This window comes from Alosa sapidissima, chromosome 11 (genome assembly GCF_018492685.1).
Source record: "Alosa sapidissima isolate fAloSap1 chromosome 11, fAloSap1.pri, whole genome shotgun sequence".
Lineage (NCBI taxonomy): Eukaryota > Metazoa > Chordata > Actinopteri > Clupeiformes > Clupeidae > Alosa > Alosa sapidissima.
The window spans coordinates 35,996,322-36,014,073 of record NC_055967.1 but is presented as its reverse complement, the minus strand read 5'-3'; the positions used below and the strand labels follow the sequence as shown (position 1 = coordinate 36,014,073).

The following is a 17,752-nucleotide window of genomic DNA, read 5'->3' as shown; positions in this document are numbered from 1 at the left end:
AGACCACATACTGCCCTGAAGAATGCCTTCTACACCTTGGGAAAGATGTAAACTGAAGCTCTATGATGTGGTGTTGTAAACCAGTTTGGCAAGAAACATGTTTATCACTAAGATTAATATAACCTTCACTCTAATTTGAGCTTGTTGACACCACACATTTAGATTGATGTATCAGGTTGTTTAGCTTTATATACTAGCATGTAATAAACACTATCTAAATAATTACGTATTTAAAAAAAGGCCGAGGAGTAAGCTATTTTAAAATGAATATTCTCTCTTTAATTTGATGGCATATTATTTTGAAATACATGGACAAGTCCAAGACTTTTGTACATAATTTACAGGATGATGACAATGCAAAAGATAATTCAGAACACATGACTAAGCCTTCATCTGTTTTGTTTAAAAAAAAATCTTACTTCTAAAGGTAAAATGCTTAAAGGTTAGTTGCCAATCTCACTCAACCATTCTCTTCAACCAGGGTGATGCACACAGTCATGTCCATGATGCACTGAGAACAGAAGATCGGAGCATCTAAGATAAGCACATACTGCAAGTAATCACAATCCCTTTGGTTCCACCTCTCCTTCTGGCTCTTTATGTCAGTTCATTAAGGAGAGGGTGATGATGATGGGAGAGGCCCACATCAGGACGAAGCAGGACATCAAAGTGGACGTGACGGTGAAACAGATGAGGCAGGTAATTTCCTTACAGCACTTCTGGACAACTGCACCAACCTCTCACATTGATACAGACACCAACATGCTACACGTCAACACCATCTAACACATTCCACTTGATATGATGACAAGCTTTCACATGACAATGGCAGAGTAAACATAATCTTAAGGGAAAAAATAATAAAGCCATTATACTGTGTGGTCTCAGATGACTCTTTCCCAACTGAAATTGTTCTCACTCCAAACAGCAGAAGACTTATCCGGGTCACTTCAGGAGTAACCACTGATCTCAAAACAGCACGTCACTCTTGCACAGTGTTCCTTTAGAGATTAGTGCAGGGATCAAAACTGGCACCAGTCAAATGCCGGTACATTCCAAATGATGATTTACTACCGAGTGGCTGGTGCATTTGACCAATTGTCTGTCAGTGGCTGGTAGATTCACATTTCAAAAAGATAATTTCGAACCCTGGATCAGTGATTTCTCCTGAACTTACCTGGATAAACCTGTAATGTACTTCCATACACTTCATAGTACACCTCGCAGGACTCCAAAGCAGCGCAAACTCCTGCCTGTCCCTTTCTGCCTGTCTCTGGTTAGTGTCTGCTGAGTGATCACGCCAGCACAAACTGCCAGTTTGTGAGGAGGATCTTGATGCCCTTGATGACGGACACGACGGAGGTGGCCGGGTTGAACTTGAGCGTGTTGGCATCGCCTTTCTTGCACTTGTCCCTGAACACGTAGATGCAGCCGTTGCAGCCGGCCACCTTCCACAGCGAGGGCACGCAGCTCCAGACCTCAGGGAAGCGCAGACGCGTGAAGCTGTCCAGCAGCGGGTTGTAGCAGACCACCGAGTCGCCCTCGGCCACCACGAAGATCAGGTCCTTGTGTGCCGTGGCGTGCATGCGTCCGGCGAAGGGCAGCATGTAGGGCTTGATGTGGCAGCACTGCGTGGCCGTGTCGAAGCACTGGATGAGCCGCGACGGCTTGGTGAAGAAGTCCATGTCGTTCTCCTCGCCGCCCAGCAGGAAGATGGTGCCCGCCAGGTTGACCCCGGCCGCGCCGGACACCGCCGTGTCCAGCTGGCTGGTCTCGGTCCACATGTTGTCGCGCACGGTGTAGTAGATGACGGCGTTGGACAGGATGTCCTGCAGCGTCTTGCCGCCCAGCGAGTAGATGGCGTCCTCGGTGGGCACGGAGACGAGCGCGTGGTGCAGGCGGTCGCGGGGCAGCGGGGCGCAGCGCTCCCAGTCCATGGTCTGCATGTTGCACTTCCACATGCGCCGCGGGATGGACCCCCCGACCACGTACAGGTCGGCGCCGTGTTTGCACGCCGCCGTGATCTGGTGGCACAGGCTGTTCTGGCCGCTGACGCTGATCACGTCGTCCTCGTCGCAGTGCAGGGACACCGCCAGTGAGTGCGTCCGCGTCTCCTCCTTACCGATCAGGTAGATGTGCACGTTCTCCCCGATCTCCTGTGGGGGGGGGGGGCAGAGGCACAGAACGAGATGAGAAACTTCTCTCTCTATCTCTCTCTCTTCTCATTCACTGGGTACACGAGTGCTTCAGGATGCAATCTCAAGTATTTATGAAGTACCGAGGAGCTTCTGTAATCAGCAGTAAGTACTGGTGAACAGAGGGGGTTTAAAGAAAAACTCCAGCAATTTTTTACATAGATCTCTGTTTCTCAAAGTCACATTTGGACGGCATGCATCGGTGCTAACTAGCTCAAGCTGCTGCAGCCAACAGCTAGAACAACAAGGCAGCTACATTGCTACACTCTGGGGGCATGATTTTAAAGATGTTTTCGTATGAACAGTACACAGTGACCTCGAGAGACAGAGATCTATGTGAAAAATAGCCAGAGTTCTCCTTTAACCTGGCTCTCCTCGTCTGGTTACGTGTAGCTATGTCCAGATATTCGTCTCGTTATGTGTAGCTATGTCCAGATATTCGTCTCGTTATGTGTAGCTATGTCCAGATATTAGTCTGATTATGTGTAGCTATGTCCAGATATTGGTCTGATTATGTGTAGCTATGTCCAGATATTCGTCTGGTTATGTGTAGCTATGTCCAGATATTCTTATCTTCACCTTCAGACTGTCCTGGAGCACACTGGCAAACTCCTCCCTCTCCACCTTGTTGTGGTTTATCCAGGCCTCGATGGCAGATGTCGGATTCTGAGAGCTTGGAACGCCATCTGGAACATGAAATAAGAGAGTCTTGTTATCCAAACAAGGCATGTCACATCAAGTGAATAATGAACAGCAAGATCATCTTCGTTTTCTGTTGGATTCATTGAAAGAGATGCCAGTAATTTCATACAAATTTCATCATATGTTCAACTTGCCTTTGATTATGTCAATGAGAAGCCGCAAGGGGAGGTTCAGAAACTCTTCTGTTTGGTGGAGCTGCAGCAGATGGATTTTTGCACAGTGTTTGGCTGCTGTATAAAGCTCATTATCACTGTGCCTGTCAGCAAGCCACATAACCTGGTGGGCAAAGTAACACAACACATAACCAGATATAGGCAAAGTAACACAACACATAAGATATAGGCAAAGTAACACAACACATTACCAGATATGGTCATTCAGGGCACAGCTGGAAACAGACAAGACAGAGAACTACAATGCCACATCAGAATCCCCATCTGGGCAGTGTACACACCTGTAAACAGTTTTTGACCTCTACTGTACGCGAGAGAAAGCGTGAGCACTCCTCGAAAAGTGCCGTGAGCTGATACATGTCGGCCATCTCGTAGGTGTCCTGAAGGTCCTCCACCCGGAGTTTGATGGTGCCGTGGTAGATGTAGCCCACGAGCAGCTGGAAAACGGACGCGCTGACGTCTTTGAGTTCGATGTTGCGATCGTGGGTCTCCCGGAGATTGGACGTGAACATGGAGCGGAAAAAACTGCTTTGGGCAGAGAGAACCAGTCGGTGGAGTTGAAACTCTTTGCCGTCGACCAGGACGGTGACATCTGCAAACAGGCCGTCTTCTAAACACAAGTCCATGATGCTTTTCACCACCCGACTGGAGTGAGAGCGGTCGGTAAACGTGTACCCCAGAAAGTAGTTGTCTTCTCCCACTGAGCCCCCGACACTCAAACCTCCCTCGTCGCCACCCTCCATAGTGTCTGTAAATAAACCAGAACGATTATTTTGTTAATGAACGGTGTGGTTTGTGTAAAGTCGCAAAGAAATGCCCATCATTTCATAATAATCTATTCTAGGCCTTAATCTGACGTCATATCAGATGGCAGTAACAGAGTGGCTTACCAGAAATGTGTGCTCACAAAATCCAAGTAGTTGTCATTCAACTCCAGCAGATGGGTCTGCCAGTCTAAAAACAAGTTTGACGTTTAAAAAGCAGCTATCGTGGATGTCTGGTGACATTTGTTCTACATGCCCCCCCCAACAGCCCTATCAAATCTACCAAGACAATACTGGTGCCTTTGAATTCTAAAGTCCAACGTTATCAATCAAATCTACCAAACGTCAATCCTGTTGCCTATGATGAATTCAGATGACAAACGAACACAGTAGGACGGGCACATTTCTGCGTAATGATGGCCTGTTTTGTTTATAGCGCAAGTGGCGCGCCATTATCACAATGGACTGTTGTATGAGGTTCTCAGATACAAAATGTATATAACTTACCATGTAACGTAAGTCAGGTGTATTTATGTAGGCCTAACGTCAGTTAACTGAAATAAACTGGAAGCACAACTACTAGAAGCCAAGATAGCTAACTTGGTCGCTAACCTGTAACGTTAACTGACTGTTTCAAATAACAGCTTCCTGGCTCCAGCCAAATTAACACATGAACAGCACAACATTGAAAAACGATGTTCCCATTGCATGCTTTCAACGATAAAGTAGAACTGTACCAGCTTCTTTACATGACAAACTGTGCAGTGATGTAGGCTACACGCATAGGCTCTTGCTAAACACGGACATGAAAAAGTAAACACCGCGCTTCCTGGAAGTATTTTTTGGTTTCTCGAGTCACCACCGTGCCTAAAGCCATCTTTCATTGCTGCCACCATGTGTCGGAGGTCTGTCATCACAGGTCCTAAATGCGCAACAGGAATTTTATTTATCAACGTGGTCATTAATGCTCACCAAAGGCCATTTGTGAGCTTAAGTAGAGTAGATAAGGACTGAACCCTTATATAAAGTTACTACAAGTGATGATAGAAAAACATTAATTGTCACAAACATTGTACTAGTCTTACTGTAGGTCTAGACTAGCCTATAGGCTATGTGCATTTTTTGCCATATGAAGCAGTTTCCGCAGGTGGAAAACTAAAGTCTATTCGAGCATCCACAGCAGGGACTTGAAATGGAAAGTAATCCAATAAGGGATGGAAAAGACCGAGAGTAGCCTACTGGCAGCTGCAGCAGTCACGCGACAGTAATATTTTTCCCCGCAAAAATGCAAGCAAAAACGCCGTGGTTTGTAACTGCGTGGCTTTTCTTAGGGTTTGGTGGGCTGAGGGATTTTCGGGACTTGGCAGGTGAGTTGATTTTCTATGCCTTTGCTTGTGTTATAATCTCGTAAGAATACTTTGCCTATAGTTAGTGTATGTGTGTAGTATGTGTATAGATGATATTCATTTACTTACGTGGTAGCCTATATTTACTGTTATGTGTACTGTATCTAAAGGTCTTTTTTTTTAGCTCTTTGTCAACTTGCCTATTTCTGGATGAATTTATACAGTGCCTCAATCTTAGCCTTATTTTAAAAATGTTCTCACTCATGGCGAATTAAAACCATCTGTGGTATGAAAACCATCATGTAACAAAAGGCATGGCGAGACAAACAAACGATGATCTAAATCATTCTTTACATTGCTTTATTGTAGAAGAAAATATTTCCATCCTACGGTAGCATACACTAAGGCACTTTACAGCTCACCGTTCGGTTCGGTTCAGAGCCAGTTTAGAATACTCTGAATTCCCCTGGCCAGACCTCTACCCGTCCTGCCATAATAAACGGCCCAGCAGATGCTTGTTTTATCCCCATCTCAGTCTGTAGGACTTTTCATCGATATGGACCACATTTCTACAGATCCCAAAACAGTGCCTGTGTGCGAGCGTGTGCACTAGTTTCACTTGCCTCTTGTCACTTACTCTTTTGTTATGCGTGTGCTTGTCTTCTGTGTAGCTGGGAGGACATATAGACTACTGGCAGATGCCTCCCCTGGTTACCATGGGGGTGTAAATCCCCAAGGTTTTGTCAAATCTATCAGCGATGCCAATCGGATGTATGAGGTAAGACCTTTGTTGTTACTGTAACACACTCATATGTATTAATGTTAGAGATACAATCTGACCCCCCCAGATCGCAGTGCATTCTGGGACAGGCCTGGCCCTGACAGCCTTTCCACCACCTTGAACATACATCATTGAGGGAGGGGGAATATGCCTACTTCAAGACATGAATGCCCACTCATAGAAGTCACCCCTCTGTCTTTAGTTTCTGCTGAGCGGGATGGAGATGGACGCCGACAACAACATGGCTATGCTGGACAGGGAGCTGGCGTCCATGCGCCAGGGTAGGGCCTTCCTGGCCCTCGTCAACGACCACATCCCCAAGACCCTCTCCGGACTAGAGAACATGGCCCACAATCTGGAGGTCCAGGACAAGCCCATTAGCTTGTCCCACTTTGAGACGCTTGTATTGGGGATCGTCTACTCAGCCTACCAGGCCCGACGCCAGCAAAGAGACGTGGAGCAGCAAGCCTGGACCGAAGTCCTGGGCCGCTTGACTAATGTGACGTTTGTTGACCTGCGCAGGACAAATGCAAAGTTTTGAATGGTACAGAGAAGTTAGGGAGGTCAAATATCAATGTAGTTCTGCCTTGAGCAGGAAATACATTATGCAATAAAATATTACCTGCTTTTGATAAAGATGAGACTACTAGATCTTTTAACATCTTTACATCTTCCTCTTTTCAATTTTACAACTTTGGTTCCCTGCCCTTCCAACATTACTGGTAATTCAATCTTGTCATCTTCATTTAACCCAACAGATGATGAACAGAATTGATACCCTGATGTTACTGAATATTAAAGAAACTTTAATGTAAAAAAGTATTGATATATCAATTTGAACATACATTACAGAAAACAGCTTGATACATAACGTTTTTTGTACTGACAGCAGGGAATGTTTGGCTGGTCACAACTGCCTTGATCCAAGCCAGAAAAATAAAGGTCTGTTTGAGAACACCTTGTAGTAATATACTATGTTGTCAATTTCTCAGCTTCTCGGTGCAAACTGGGACCAATCAGAGTCTCTGTCTCATTTCTTCCTGCTCCTCTGCGTCTTGGATTTGGTCTCTGTTGACTCCAGCGATGCCAATTTTTTCTTCAGCTTCAAATCCTCTGCATTTCCCCTTCTGTCCCTGGGAGGGCGCTGTTGCGGGCTCCGCACTCTGGATGTTCCAGGCCGGACTCTGCCCTCTTCCTTCCTCCTCTGCAGCAGGCTCTCCTGCATGCCACTCACAATCTCCTCCCTTTTCCAAACCAGAATATTGACGCCTGCAAGTTGGCCATGATTTCAGATTTGACATTTGTTATTATTTACACATTACAGATACCTTAAAATATAATTTACAGATTAATATTTTAGAAATTGATTTATGTGTGCTTACAGACACTTTTTCTCAATGTGGCTATAGATTATGGACTTTATTATAATTTGTGTATTAGCATATGACACCAGTTAAATGAGTACATACCCATTCCTGAGGCCAGCACATCACCCAGAGGGTTGAACTTGTTCAGCTAGATCAAAGAGGGTGAAAGGCAGTGAGAGAAGTGAGCCTGGCACAACGTTCCAGGCCGGTTCACCACTTGGAGCTTACAAGTCATTTAAATCAACTTAAGATGCACACATCATTACAAAAAGCTCTATTGTCATTCACTAGTTAGCAGCAGCAATGTATTTCACATAAAATCTTATTTTATCCCGTCTTGGGTTAGGGTTAGCTTATCTTTTCCAAATTGCCCCGAGTACCAGGTTTGTTAGAGATTTGCCTATAAACATCCTCTTTTCTATTGTTGCGCAATGACACTAATTACTTACAGAACTTTCCGAACAGAACCAACCTTCTCCACTCGCTTGAGTGGAAGTTCCATTTGTACCGAAAAAATTACATTTGACAAAGACCTAAACAGTTTTTTCATCAGCGGTCCACTTACAGATATGATGCCCTTGGCGTTGGGGTCAAGCATCTGACGCAACAGATACCCTGTGTTTGCGTCAAAGACGTCAACAGACCTAACATCACCAACACAGAACCGCTCATCAGGGTAACGACCAGCTACAATGAGGTCATATATTGGATGCCAGGTGGCCTGCAAGAAAAAGCACATTATTTGAGTGATGCAGCATGGCATGTGTGTACTGGAATATGGATGTGCATATTCCAACACTGCATATCTGATAACTGATTTCGACTTGCCCTATGAGTAATCTACTTCTATTTCTTAATTCTAGCATACGCCGAATAATAAACTGGTATGCACACACTTTTACCAACAAGCAGTGGCGAGGCGCAGGGAACATTTCCGAGGAAGCCAAGTGATGAAAAACACCTGATGTTTATTTATTTATTTTGCGCAATATATAGCGGCACAACATACTGTAGCCTAACCTACAGGCCGTGTACACTGGATGTGGGACACTTGTGACAGCAACACAAGCGCACCGTCTCTCTCTCCCTCTCTCACACATCTGCATACTAGGCCACATGGGCACTGTCTCCCTCTCTCACACATCTGCATACTAGGCCACATGGGCACTGTCTCCCTCTCTCACACATCTGCATACTAGGCCACATGTGTGCCGTCTCTCTCTCTCTCCCTCTCTCACACATAAGTATAAGTATATATACTCTTTTGATCCCGCAAGGGAAATTTGGTCTCTGCATTTATCCCAATCCGTGAATTAGTGAAATACACACAGCACACAGTGTACACACAGTGAGGTGAAGCACACACTAATCCCGAAGCAGTGAGCTGCCTGCAACAACAGCGGCGCTCGGGAAGCAGTGAGGGGTTAGGTGCCTTGCTCAAGGGCACTTCAGCCGTGCCTACTGGTTGGGGTTCGAACCGGCAACCCTCCGGTTACTGTGCTAACCAGTAGGCCACGGCTGCCCCCACATCTGCATACTAGGAGGATGGCTTCCCTTTCTAAGGTGCTGAGGAATCAGTTTAGGAGTGACTACACCCAATTTCTGATTGGTTGATCATAGTTTTATTTGCAAGTTAGTTTAATGATAAGGATTCCAACTCGGGCTGGGTGCCACTATGCGACGTTGGGAGTGTAATACTGTGTTTCACCACATTCACTACATACAATTTATGGGGGCCCTGTTTCACTCATTTCAAAATACTAAATATGAAAACGATGAAAACTATAAAAACAGAGCCTGGCTTCCCTTGGCTTCCGGGAGGAAATGCCACTGCCAACAAGGGTGTGAAACATTACAATATTGTAAACAGCACACACTGATATTATCAGCTAGTAATTTATGGGTTGCTCATTAATATGGAAGTAGATAAGAAAGGCCCACTCCAAAAATACAAAATGCTCAAGGTAATATTTTACCACAATGGAACTGTGAGATGTAATATGTTATTCACAGACTCACAGACAGATAAATGGATAGATTAACGTTATTGATCATATTATTTATATTGGTTGCTAGGTTACGGGGATGCTGGCGAGACACGCCGCTCCGTCTGGCATCATGTTTTTGTTTGTTTTTATGTAATTTTCGTAATTTTATGTAATGTCATGTTCATTTTTTGTATTGATTTGTGTAGTTAAATGTATTCTCTCTTTATTTACGTTATTCTTGATCGTTTTCGTGTTATTCTTAGTCCCTTTTAACGTTACTGCTTCCAAGTTGGCTGATGTCGTTAACGTTGGTCCATTGGGAGCTTGCTATGGCTAACGTTAGCTTTTGCCCTGGACTGACATCCTTCCATCCTAGCGGTGCTGCACTTCACTGTCTGGTCGAGGAGATTTCTCGGGACAGCTGGACCTAGATGCTACTCTGCAATCAGGCATCTTTTGTCTTTTGTCTTTTGTCACTTTGTGCGTCAAATGTTATTTTGTAAATTTGTTTGTTTGTCTTGATGTCACGGGAACGCTGGCGACTACGCCGCTCCGTCCGGCATCTTTTGTCTTACGCGTAAATGTCTAGTGTGTAAAGCGACCTTGGGTACTTTGAAAGGTGTAACAAATAAAATGTATTATTATTATTATTATTATCATCATCAAGAGCCCATGTACATGATGACTGTCTAACCTTGATAGATTAACTTTATTGATCAAGAGCCCATGTACATTATGACGGTCTAACCTTGATAGATTAACTTTATTGATCAAGAGCCCATGTACATGATGACAGTCTAACCTTGATGGATGTGATGTGCTGGAAATGTCTGTGAGGATGCTGAATGATGTGCTCTGGCTTGGACCAATCAGATGAGGCGTAGACCCTGATCTCCTCCCCCTGGTCTGTGGTGAGCAGCTTTGAGCTGTCGGTGGGGTTGAAGTAGGCTAGGGGCCCAAGGGAACAGCGTTGAAAGAGGAAGACAGTATACCGTCACAGAGACAAACTAGAACTATGTAGAATTATGGTGTTGCAGTGGCTTCCTCACAGCTGTATCTGTATCTGGTTACCATGGTTACCATACATTAGAGTCCTCATTACAACACTGAATTACATTTTATCAATATCCCAACATAAAATGCTGGAACACTGCTTTTCTTATAATTAAGTTACTAAGGTTGATGTAATAAACAGAATACCTATCATTTATAGAGATAAAAATATGTAGTTCATGGATGTTTAATTCCACCTTGATCACTTTGAAGTGAGGATGGAATCTTACCCGAGTTAACGGGTTTGTTGTGCTGCAATTCATGCAGGAAGCTCTTCTTGTCCTTGAGCTGTCTCAGGTCCCACAGCTTGACCGTGCTGTCCACTGAGGCCGTGGCCAGGAGCCAGTCAGAGCGAGGGTTGAACTCGGCATGGGTCACTTTGGCTTTGTGCAGTTTGTCACTAAATATCTACACAGAGACGTGATAGAGATAGAGAGATAGAGAGATAGATAGATAGATAGATAGATAGATAGATAGATAGATAGATAGATAGATACTTTATTGATCTCTAGGGGAAATTCAAAGTTGGAATGTAGAATATCACCTGAATACTACACAACAAAGTAAAGCAGGCAGGCCAACTTGCAAATAATACAAATGTGCAGGTTTATCATATGTAGTACCTACAACACGTGATACGCACAACAGATATAGTCGTCTTTGCCTCTGTTAGTAAGCTATGCTGTGCCTGTATCTATGACAATATGGAACATTACTGTGTATGTACAGACATAGTCTTTCCTGACAGATTAATTGTGCCTAGTGTATGTGGGATATATTCATTAATAACAATTGTTATATGTATAACGGGTTACTAAAATGTAATGACACTCTAGCAAAGACCAGAGGATATGGCTGAAATATGCACACACACCTTGTGGCCATCCAAGCCCAGAAGAACGAGTCGTCCAGTGTTGTCCCCTGTGGCTAGCATCTGGCGGCTAACAGACACGTCCACACAGCAATACCAGTAACTGGAGGAAAGACATCAGGATTAGCATGACTTGAGTTCTTATACGATAAAATATTACAAATCTAAATGATCAAGAAGAGCAAGAAAATGCTGAATGGATATTGACTCTATTAAAGGCGTCCTAAGCGATGTTACGATGTTTCTAAACTAAAACATTTTTGTCACATACAGCAAACATCATCTCACCATCCGTTAGCTGCCTATGCCCTGAATACACTGTTCAAAAAACGCGGTCTCTGTGGACAGCCCAGGCTACAAAAATGGCAACAAAAACAACCTGGTCCAGCCTGGACCATAAATTCATAATAAACTGTTCCAGCCAATCACTGAGATGGGCGTTTAGGAGAGTTTCAATTGCACAGAAAGGAGGTGGAGGGAGCAGCAAGCTAGCATAATACTTGGAAGTCATAATTTACGATCAATCAATTAATTAAATTAATTGCACATCCCCACTTCCTCTTTTGGTGATATTCTACTTCCTCACCAAACATTGTGGTGAGTGTGGCCACAGTCCTGGGTTGTCGAGAGGGTCTGAGAGGAGACACCGTGAAAGCTCCGCAAAGTCAGGGAACCATCACCCGAAGCTGTGTAGACCCTGGACAAGTCCGACGGACAGAACTTCATCCCACCAATGAAATCACATGCTCCTTTCTGCGCGCGTACAAAGACACAAAAGACAGAGCTCATCATTGACCACTGACCAATCAAAGGACGAATCAGACACCAATCACAAGACAAATCATCATTGGACAGACTACTTGCAGGAGACTTGTCACAGGACAGAATGTCGAATTGGCAAGAAACATAGGATTGACTGTGGAACCATCACAGGACCGACCATTGCAATGCAAAGCCATCACAACACTGTTCACCTAACTGAAGACCAATAACAGGACTGACCATTGCAATGCAAAGCCATCACAACACTGTTCACCTAACTGAAGACCAATAACAGGACTGACCATTGCAATGCAAAGCCATCACAACACTGTTCACCTAACTGAAGACCAATAACAGGACTGACCATTGCAATGCAAAGCCATCACAACACTGTTCACCTAACTGAGGACCAATAACAGGACTGATCACTAGAGACCACGCGTAGTGTTCATTTTAGCCACCTAAAGCGTAGTGCATTCCATAAAGCACACTGCATTCCACTCTACAACACTACAACAGGTTAACATCCTCCATGTCCTGTGCCCTGATATGCTCTCAAGAACAGGCCGAGGGCAAAATGACTTTGACTCCATGAGTAGCAAACAAGCGGCAGCAAGCTGAGAGCAGGTTCAAACTCAGTTTGTTACGCAAAATCATAAAGACTGAGTCTCTATCACACTTCTGTCCTGTACGTCACTACAGGCACCAATAGGTGAGGCATTCACTCACACACACCGTGCAGTAACACCCCATGCTTCCTTTTATTCTGACGCCATTTCACTCACACACACCGTGCAACAACCTCCTATGCTTCCTTTTATTCTGAGTCCATTCTTCTCTGGCACCCCTGGGACACACTACCAACCGTAAACTCTATAAATCTCATTCACTGATCAAATTGTGTATGACTTCTTCGGGTGCAAATTCTGCTCATACTTTACAAGGGCAGAGAGGGGAAGCATAAACCTGAGGTCAGCATTAGTCAAATAAACAGCTGCAGATCTACTCCAGCCAAATCAGATCATGATATCGTAATTATTCAGGACAGCACATATTGTTTCTTGAGGAGGTAAAATGACCTCTTAAAGAGTTACTTAAGAGACAGAGCTTCATCTTACTCCCATGATTCTGTGTTGACAAACACTTTTATAACGGTCCCATTGAAATCCCGCAGAGTGGTTGTACCCCCAATAGAGGAGATGAACAGCTGGTGGGCATTATATGGATTAAACCTCATGCCTGTGACAGAGTCTCCAGCCCCATCCTAAACAGAAAATACACATGCTCAGGCATTCAATACGTTACAGAGTCTCCAGCACCATCCTAAACAGAAAATACACATGCTCAGGCATTCAATACAAGGATACAAGGAAGTTTATTGTCACATGCATATAGTTACTGGATGTATAAAATGCAGTGAAATTATGTCTGGTGTCAGCCTATTTGTGCATTTATGGGGGGGTAAAAAGTGCAGTAGAAGAGGGGTTTAGTAGATTAAGTGGCAAGGGCTGCATAAGAAAGGTGGGGGAGGATTGGGTTTGGGGGGGGGGGGGCACCAACAAGGAGCACCCAAGAGCAACAGGGGCAAGGAAAAACTCCCTTACCAAGGAAGAAACCTTGGGCAGATCCACGGCTCAAGGGGCTAACCCAACTGCCAGGGGTCTTGGTGTGTGTGTTGGGGGGGTGACAGGGGAGATGGGATAGTGTGCTGTGTATGTGGGGAGAGGGCAGTGTGAAATGTGTGTGTTGGAGAAGCTTCCTCATGAGACAATGTGCTGTGTATTGTGTGTGTGTGTGTGTGTGGGGGGGAGCAGTGTACTGCAAGTATGGTGAAGGGACTTACTATGTATGATGTATGTGAGTGATGACAGTGAAGATGATGTGTGTGGGCGGGAGGGGAGTGGAGCAATGACTGTGTGTGTGTGTGTGTGTGTGTGTGTGTAGTGTGTTTGTGGGTAGGTGGGGGCAGTGTGCTGTAAGTATGTAGAGGATGTATGTTGAAGAAGATCCTAAAGACAATGTGCTGTGTATGTAGGGAGGGGGGGCAGTGTGCAGCAAGTATGTAGAGGAGGCTTACTGTAGCAAGCAGTGTGCTGTATGTATGTGAGGTGATGACAGTGATGATGTAAGTGTGTGTGTTTTGTGTGTGTGTGTTGGGGATGGGGGTGGGGGGGCAGAAAGGCTACATGGGTAGATAGATGGAGGAGAAATAAAATAACAAAAATAATAAATAAAAAAAGTTCTATGGAGATGTGCAAAAATTGGAGAAAGTCAGATATGTGTGTGTGTGTGTGTGTGTGTGTGTGTTGACGTGTGATGAAATAAGAAAATAAAAAAAGGTCTAGGCATAGGGCATAGGGAGAGGGATGTAAAAGTGCTAAAAGTCATGTAGGTGTGTGTGTGTGTGTGTGGGAGGGGGTGCTGAGGAGTGAATGAGTGCAAAGTCAGTATAGTGTGACTTCAGATCAGAGTTGGGAAATGTTTGAGAGTGCTGAGGAGTGAATGTGTGCAAAGTCAGTATAGTGCGAGTTCAGAGTTCGGATGGCCTGGGGATAAAAACTTCTCCTGAGTCTCTCAGTTCTGGCTTTGTGACTACATAAGCGTCTTGATTTCAGCGGTAGGAATAATCCATTGTTAGGATGAGAAGAGTCCTTCAGAATCTTTTGGGCTCTTAGGAGTACTCTTCTGGAATAGATATCTTGTAGAGCAGGGAGTTGAGTTCTTATAGTACGTTCAGCTGAGCGCACTACTCTCTGCAGAGTACTACAATCTCTAACTGTGGAGTTCCCATACCAGGTAATGATGCTACCAGTTAGAACACTCTCAACCGCTGAAGTGTAGAAGGCCTTCATGATGGATGTAGAAACTTTGAATTTCCTTAGCTGACGAAGGAAGTAGAGTCGTTGTCTGGACTTCTTCAGAACATATTGAGTGTTAACAGTCCATGTTAAGTCTTCAGTAATGTTGACACCAAGGTATTTAAAACTTGTGACTCTCTCTACAGGTTGCCCGCTGATCATTAGTGGGGTGTAACCGTAGTTCTGCTGATGCCTTCTGTAATCCACTACCATTTCCTTGGTTTTATTGACATTCAGTGTCAAGCTGTTAGATTGACACCACTGTGCCACCTCATCAACCTGATCCAAGTAGAGCTGTTCATTGTTGTTACTAATCAGGCCCAAGATTACTGTGTCATCTGCAAACTTGATGATGGAGGTATGACTACTGTTGGCTTTGCAGTCATGTGTGTAGATGTTGTACAGCAGTGGACTCAAAACACAGCCTTGGGGAGCACCAGTGCTGATGGTTAATGTGTCAGATGTCAGACCCCCCACTCTAACCACTTGTGAACGGTTGGTGAGAAAGTCAAATATCCAGTGACACAGGGTGGTGTTCAGTCCTAAGGCCTTCATCTTTGTGACCAAGGTGAGAGGTACTAACTATCGTGTTGAATGCTGAACTAAAGTCAATGAACAGCATCCTCACATAATTCCCATTCCCTTCCTCCAGGTGAGTTAAGGTGGTGTGCATGAGGTTTGAGATGACATCCTCTGTAGACCTGTTGGCTCTGTAAGCAAATTGGAGGGGGTCGAAGGAGGCAGGGAGGGATGAGCAGATAATGTTTTTCACAAGCTTCTCAAAACACTTCATCACTGTAGACATCAGGGCTACTGGGCGGCAGTCATTCAGACATGATGGACTTTTGTTTTTCGGTACTGGAACAATAACAGACTGCTTGAGGCAACTAGGAACTGTCTCTTGAGCCAATAATGTGTTAAAGATATAAGATATATACGTTACAACGGGAGATATTGTGATATTGTTAATACGAGATAGGACGCTATTGAATCCTCTTGTAGGTATATTTTTACCAAATAGCTCAAGCCGGATTAAATTTGTAGATTTAGAAAAATATCCCTCATAGTATTTCATGTTATGCATACATCTAACCACGGTTCTTGAACCAACAGGTAAGGTTTTCAATCAATTCACTGATAAAAACTGGCTGCCTTTGGTAAGATCCACATCACTAAACCGACATCTCTCTATCTCTTGCTCACTCTCATACATACATGCATGTACACACACACACACACACACACACACACATACAAACACACACACAAACACACACACACACTGACCCCTTGCACAAAGGACATTTTGTTAGGCCTCTCGTAGTCCCATAGTACGATGTCTCCCCCTTTAGAGCCTACGGCCAGCGTTGTGGGTAGTGTGGGGTGCCATTCCAGGCAGGTGACCCTGCGGTCAAACGGGCTGGCCGTCCTGTGGAGCCCGTAGGAGGCCAGCGAACGCACAAAGGGCTCCTGTAGACACTGGAGGAGGGAGAGGACACATAGAACAGAACACCCTATGAACACCCTATGGGCAAGGAGGCATCTATATGCACACATGTACGCTCACAAATAAACCCCTATGGGCAAGGAGGCATCTATATGCACACATGTACGCTCACAAATAAACCCCTATGGGCAAGGAGGCATCTATATGCACATCATGTACGCTCACAAATAAACCCCTATGGGTATGGAGACATCTATATGCACATCATGTACGCTCACAAATAAACAAGGTAGGAAGGCACAAGTCTGCATCTTCACACAACAATACAGAAGTTCAAAACAGCCGTGTACAGAGATTAAATAGGACGTTGATGCAATTGCATAACGGGTCATGTGTCTACTGTTTGAAAGTAAGACCATTAAATCTTTGATACATGTTGCCAACATCCTAGAATAGAGCAACAAGGGTGCACGCTCGCTCAAATCCTCAAAAAGAGGCATAGCTGAACTGTCCACTGTTACCTGTCGCAGGTGAGAGCGAATGTTCTGGCCAAGGGAGCTCTTGTATAAGTAGTGCAGTATGCTCCCATGGCTTCCTCTCCTTGGATTTGCTGAGCACTTCAAGGCAGGCTGCTTGTTTCCGGTCCCTGAACAGGAGATGTGTAGAGAGAGATGGCGGCTTCAGTTACAAAACCAAACCTTGCCAATTCCTTGTCACACGCCAATTAATATGAACAATGTGTAATTCTCAAGACATACACACACCTGAGGCTTTCTCGTCTTTTTTAGCTTTCACTTTCTTGGAGAGCGATTCGCTTGAACTCTCGCTCTTTTTTCGTTTCTTCACACCACCACTAGATACATTGTTTTTCTTGCTCTTAGCGTGAATGTCATCTGCTGTTTTCTTTCTTGCCATGTTTCTAACAATGAACAAATGCACAAAACAATTAGGCTACAGTGTTACGTTTTCCGTTCGATTAATTCGTTCAAGCTTTTAAGTGATTACACAATTGCATGCAACTATTAGATTAACCTACATAAAAACATAGAATGGCATAGTGTAAGCATTTTCTGTCTGACAACGTTAAAGCCTACCGATTTTGATAGCCACATGCAGCAGAGATTTGCAGTATTCAGTAGTATTCTCGCACAGCAACTTCACTACGAGCTGCACACGTGCAGTGAGCAGTGACGTCAGTGACCGAATGTTTTGTAACGTGTTGATGGAGGGAGAATTGTATCTATAGGTGGCAGTATTGTCTCAAACAGTTCAGAGCCGTATAAATATATCTGAAACAGTTAAAAGTAGTCTGCATATTATGCAGTCTCACAAACAATCACCAACAACGCAAACATTAAATGCAGATGAATAACTTGCTTTCCATAACAATTCCTCTGATTTATTAATCACCACTATGTGGATACTGTTTTTAGAATTGATTTAGA

At 44.3% G+C, this 17,752-nt stretch overlaps 3 protein-coding genes across 4 annotated transcripts; 1 reads left to right on the top strand and 2 right to left on the bottom strand.

The window, feature by feature from the left end:
• Nucleotides 1-262: 262 nt before the first annotated feature.
• Nucleotides 263-4,699, bottom strand: kbtbd4 (kelch repeat and BTB (POZ) domain containing 4). Its single transcript, XM_042109297.1, has 6 exons — nt 4,342-4,699; nt 3,961-4,024; nt 3,352-3,818; nt 3,032-3,173; nt 2,775-2,881; nt 263-2,156 (listed from the first exon to the last, which is right to left on the bottom strand). The coding sequence occupies exons 3-6, from the start codon at nt 3,811-3,813 to the stop codon at nt 1,296-1,298; spliced, it is 1,572 nt and encodes a 523-aa protein (XP_041965231.1). The 5' UTR covers nt 3,814-3,818; nt 3,961-4,024; nt 4,342-4,699; the 3' UTR covers nt 263-1,295.
• Nucleotides 4,700-4,731: 32 nt separating this feature from the next.
• Nucleotides 4,732-6,900, top strand: LOC121723545 (protein FAM180A). The gene is made up of 3 exons (XM_042109315.1): nt 4,732-5,201; nt 5,852-5,958; nt 6,164-6,900. The coding sequence occupies exons 1-3, from the start codon at nt 5,120-5,122 to the stop codon at nt 6,500-6,502; spliced, it is 528 nt and encodes a 175-aa protein (XP_041965249.1). The 5' UTR covers nt 4,732-5,119; the 3' UTR covers nt 6,503-6,900.
• Nucleotides 6,751-17,542, bottom strand: ddb2 (damage-specific DNA binding protein 2). 2 transcript variants are annotated; one of them, XM_042109300.1, is made up of 11 exons: nt 17,402-17,542; nt 17,072-17,226; nt 16,829-16,953; nt 16,148-16,339; nt 13,121-13,266; nt 11,244-11,343; nt 10,600-10,777; nt 10,119-10,264; nt 7,894-8,049; nt 7,431-7,476; nt 6,751-7,230 (listed from the first exon to the last, which is right to left on the bottom strand). In XM_042109300.1, the coding sequence occupies exons 2-11, from the start codon at nt 17,220-17,222 to the stop codon at nt 6,992-6,994; spliced, it is 1,479 nt and encodes a 492-aa protein (XP_041965234.1). In that variant the 5' UTR covers nt 17,223-17,226; nt 17,402-17,542; the 3' UTR covers nt 6,751-6,991. The 2 variants fall into 2 exon arrangements, with proteins under 2 accessions (XP_041965234.1, XP_041965233.1); XM_042109299.1 differs by lacking the exon at nt 13,121-13,266 and adding an exon at nt 11,827-11,993.
• Between the last annotated feature and the right edge of the window lie 210 nt (nt 17,543-17,752).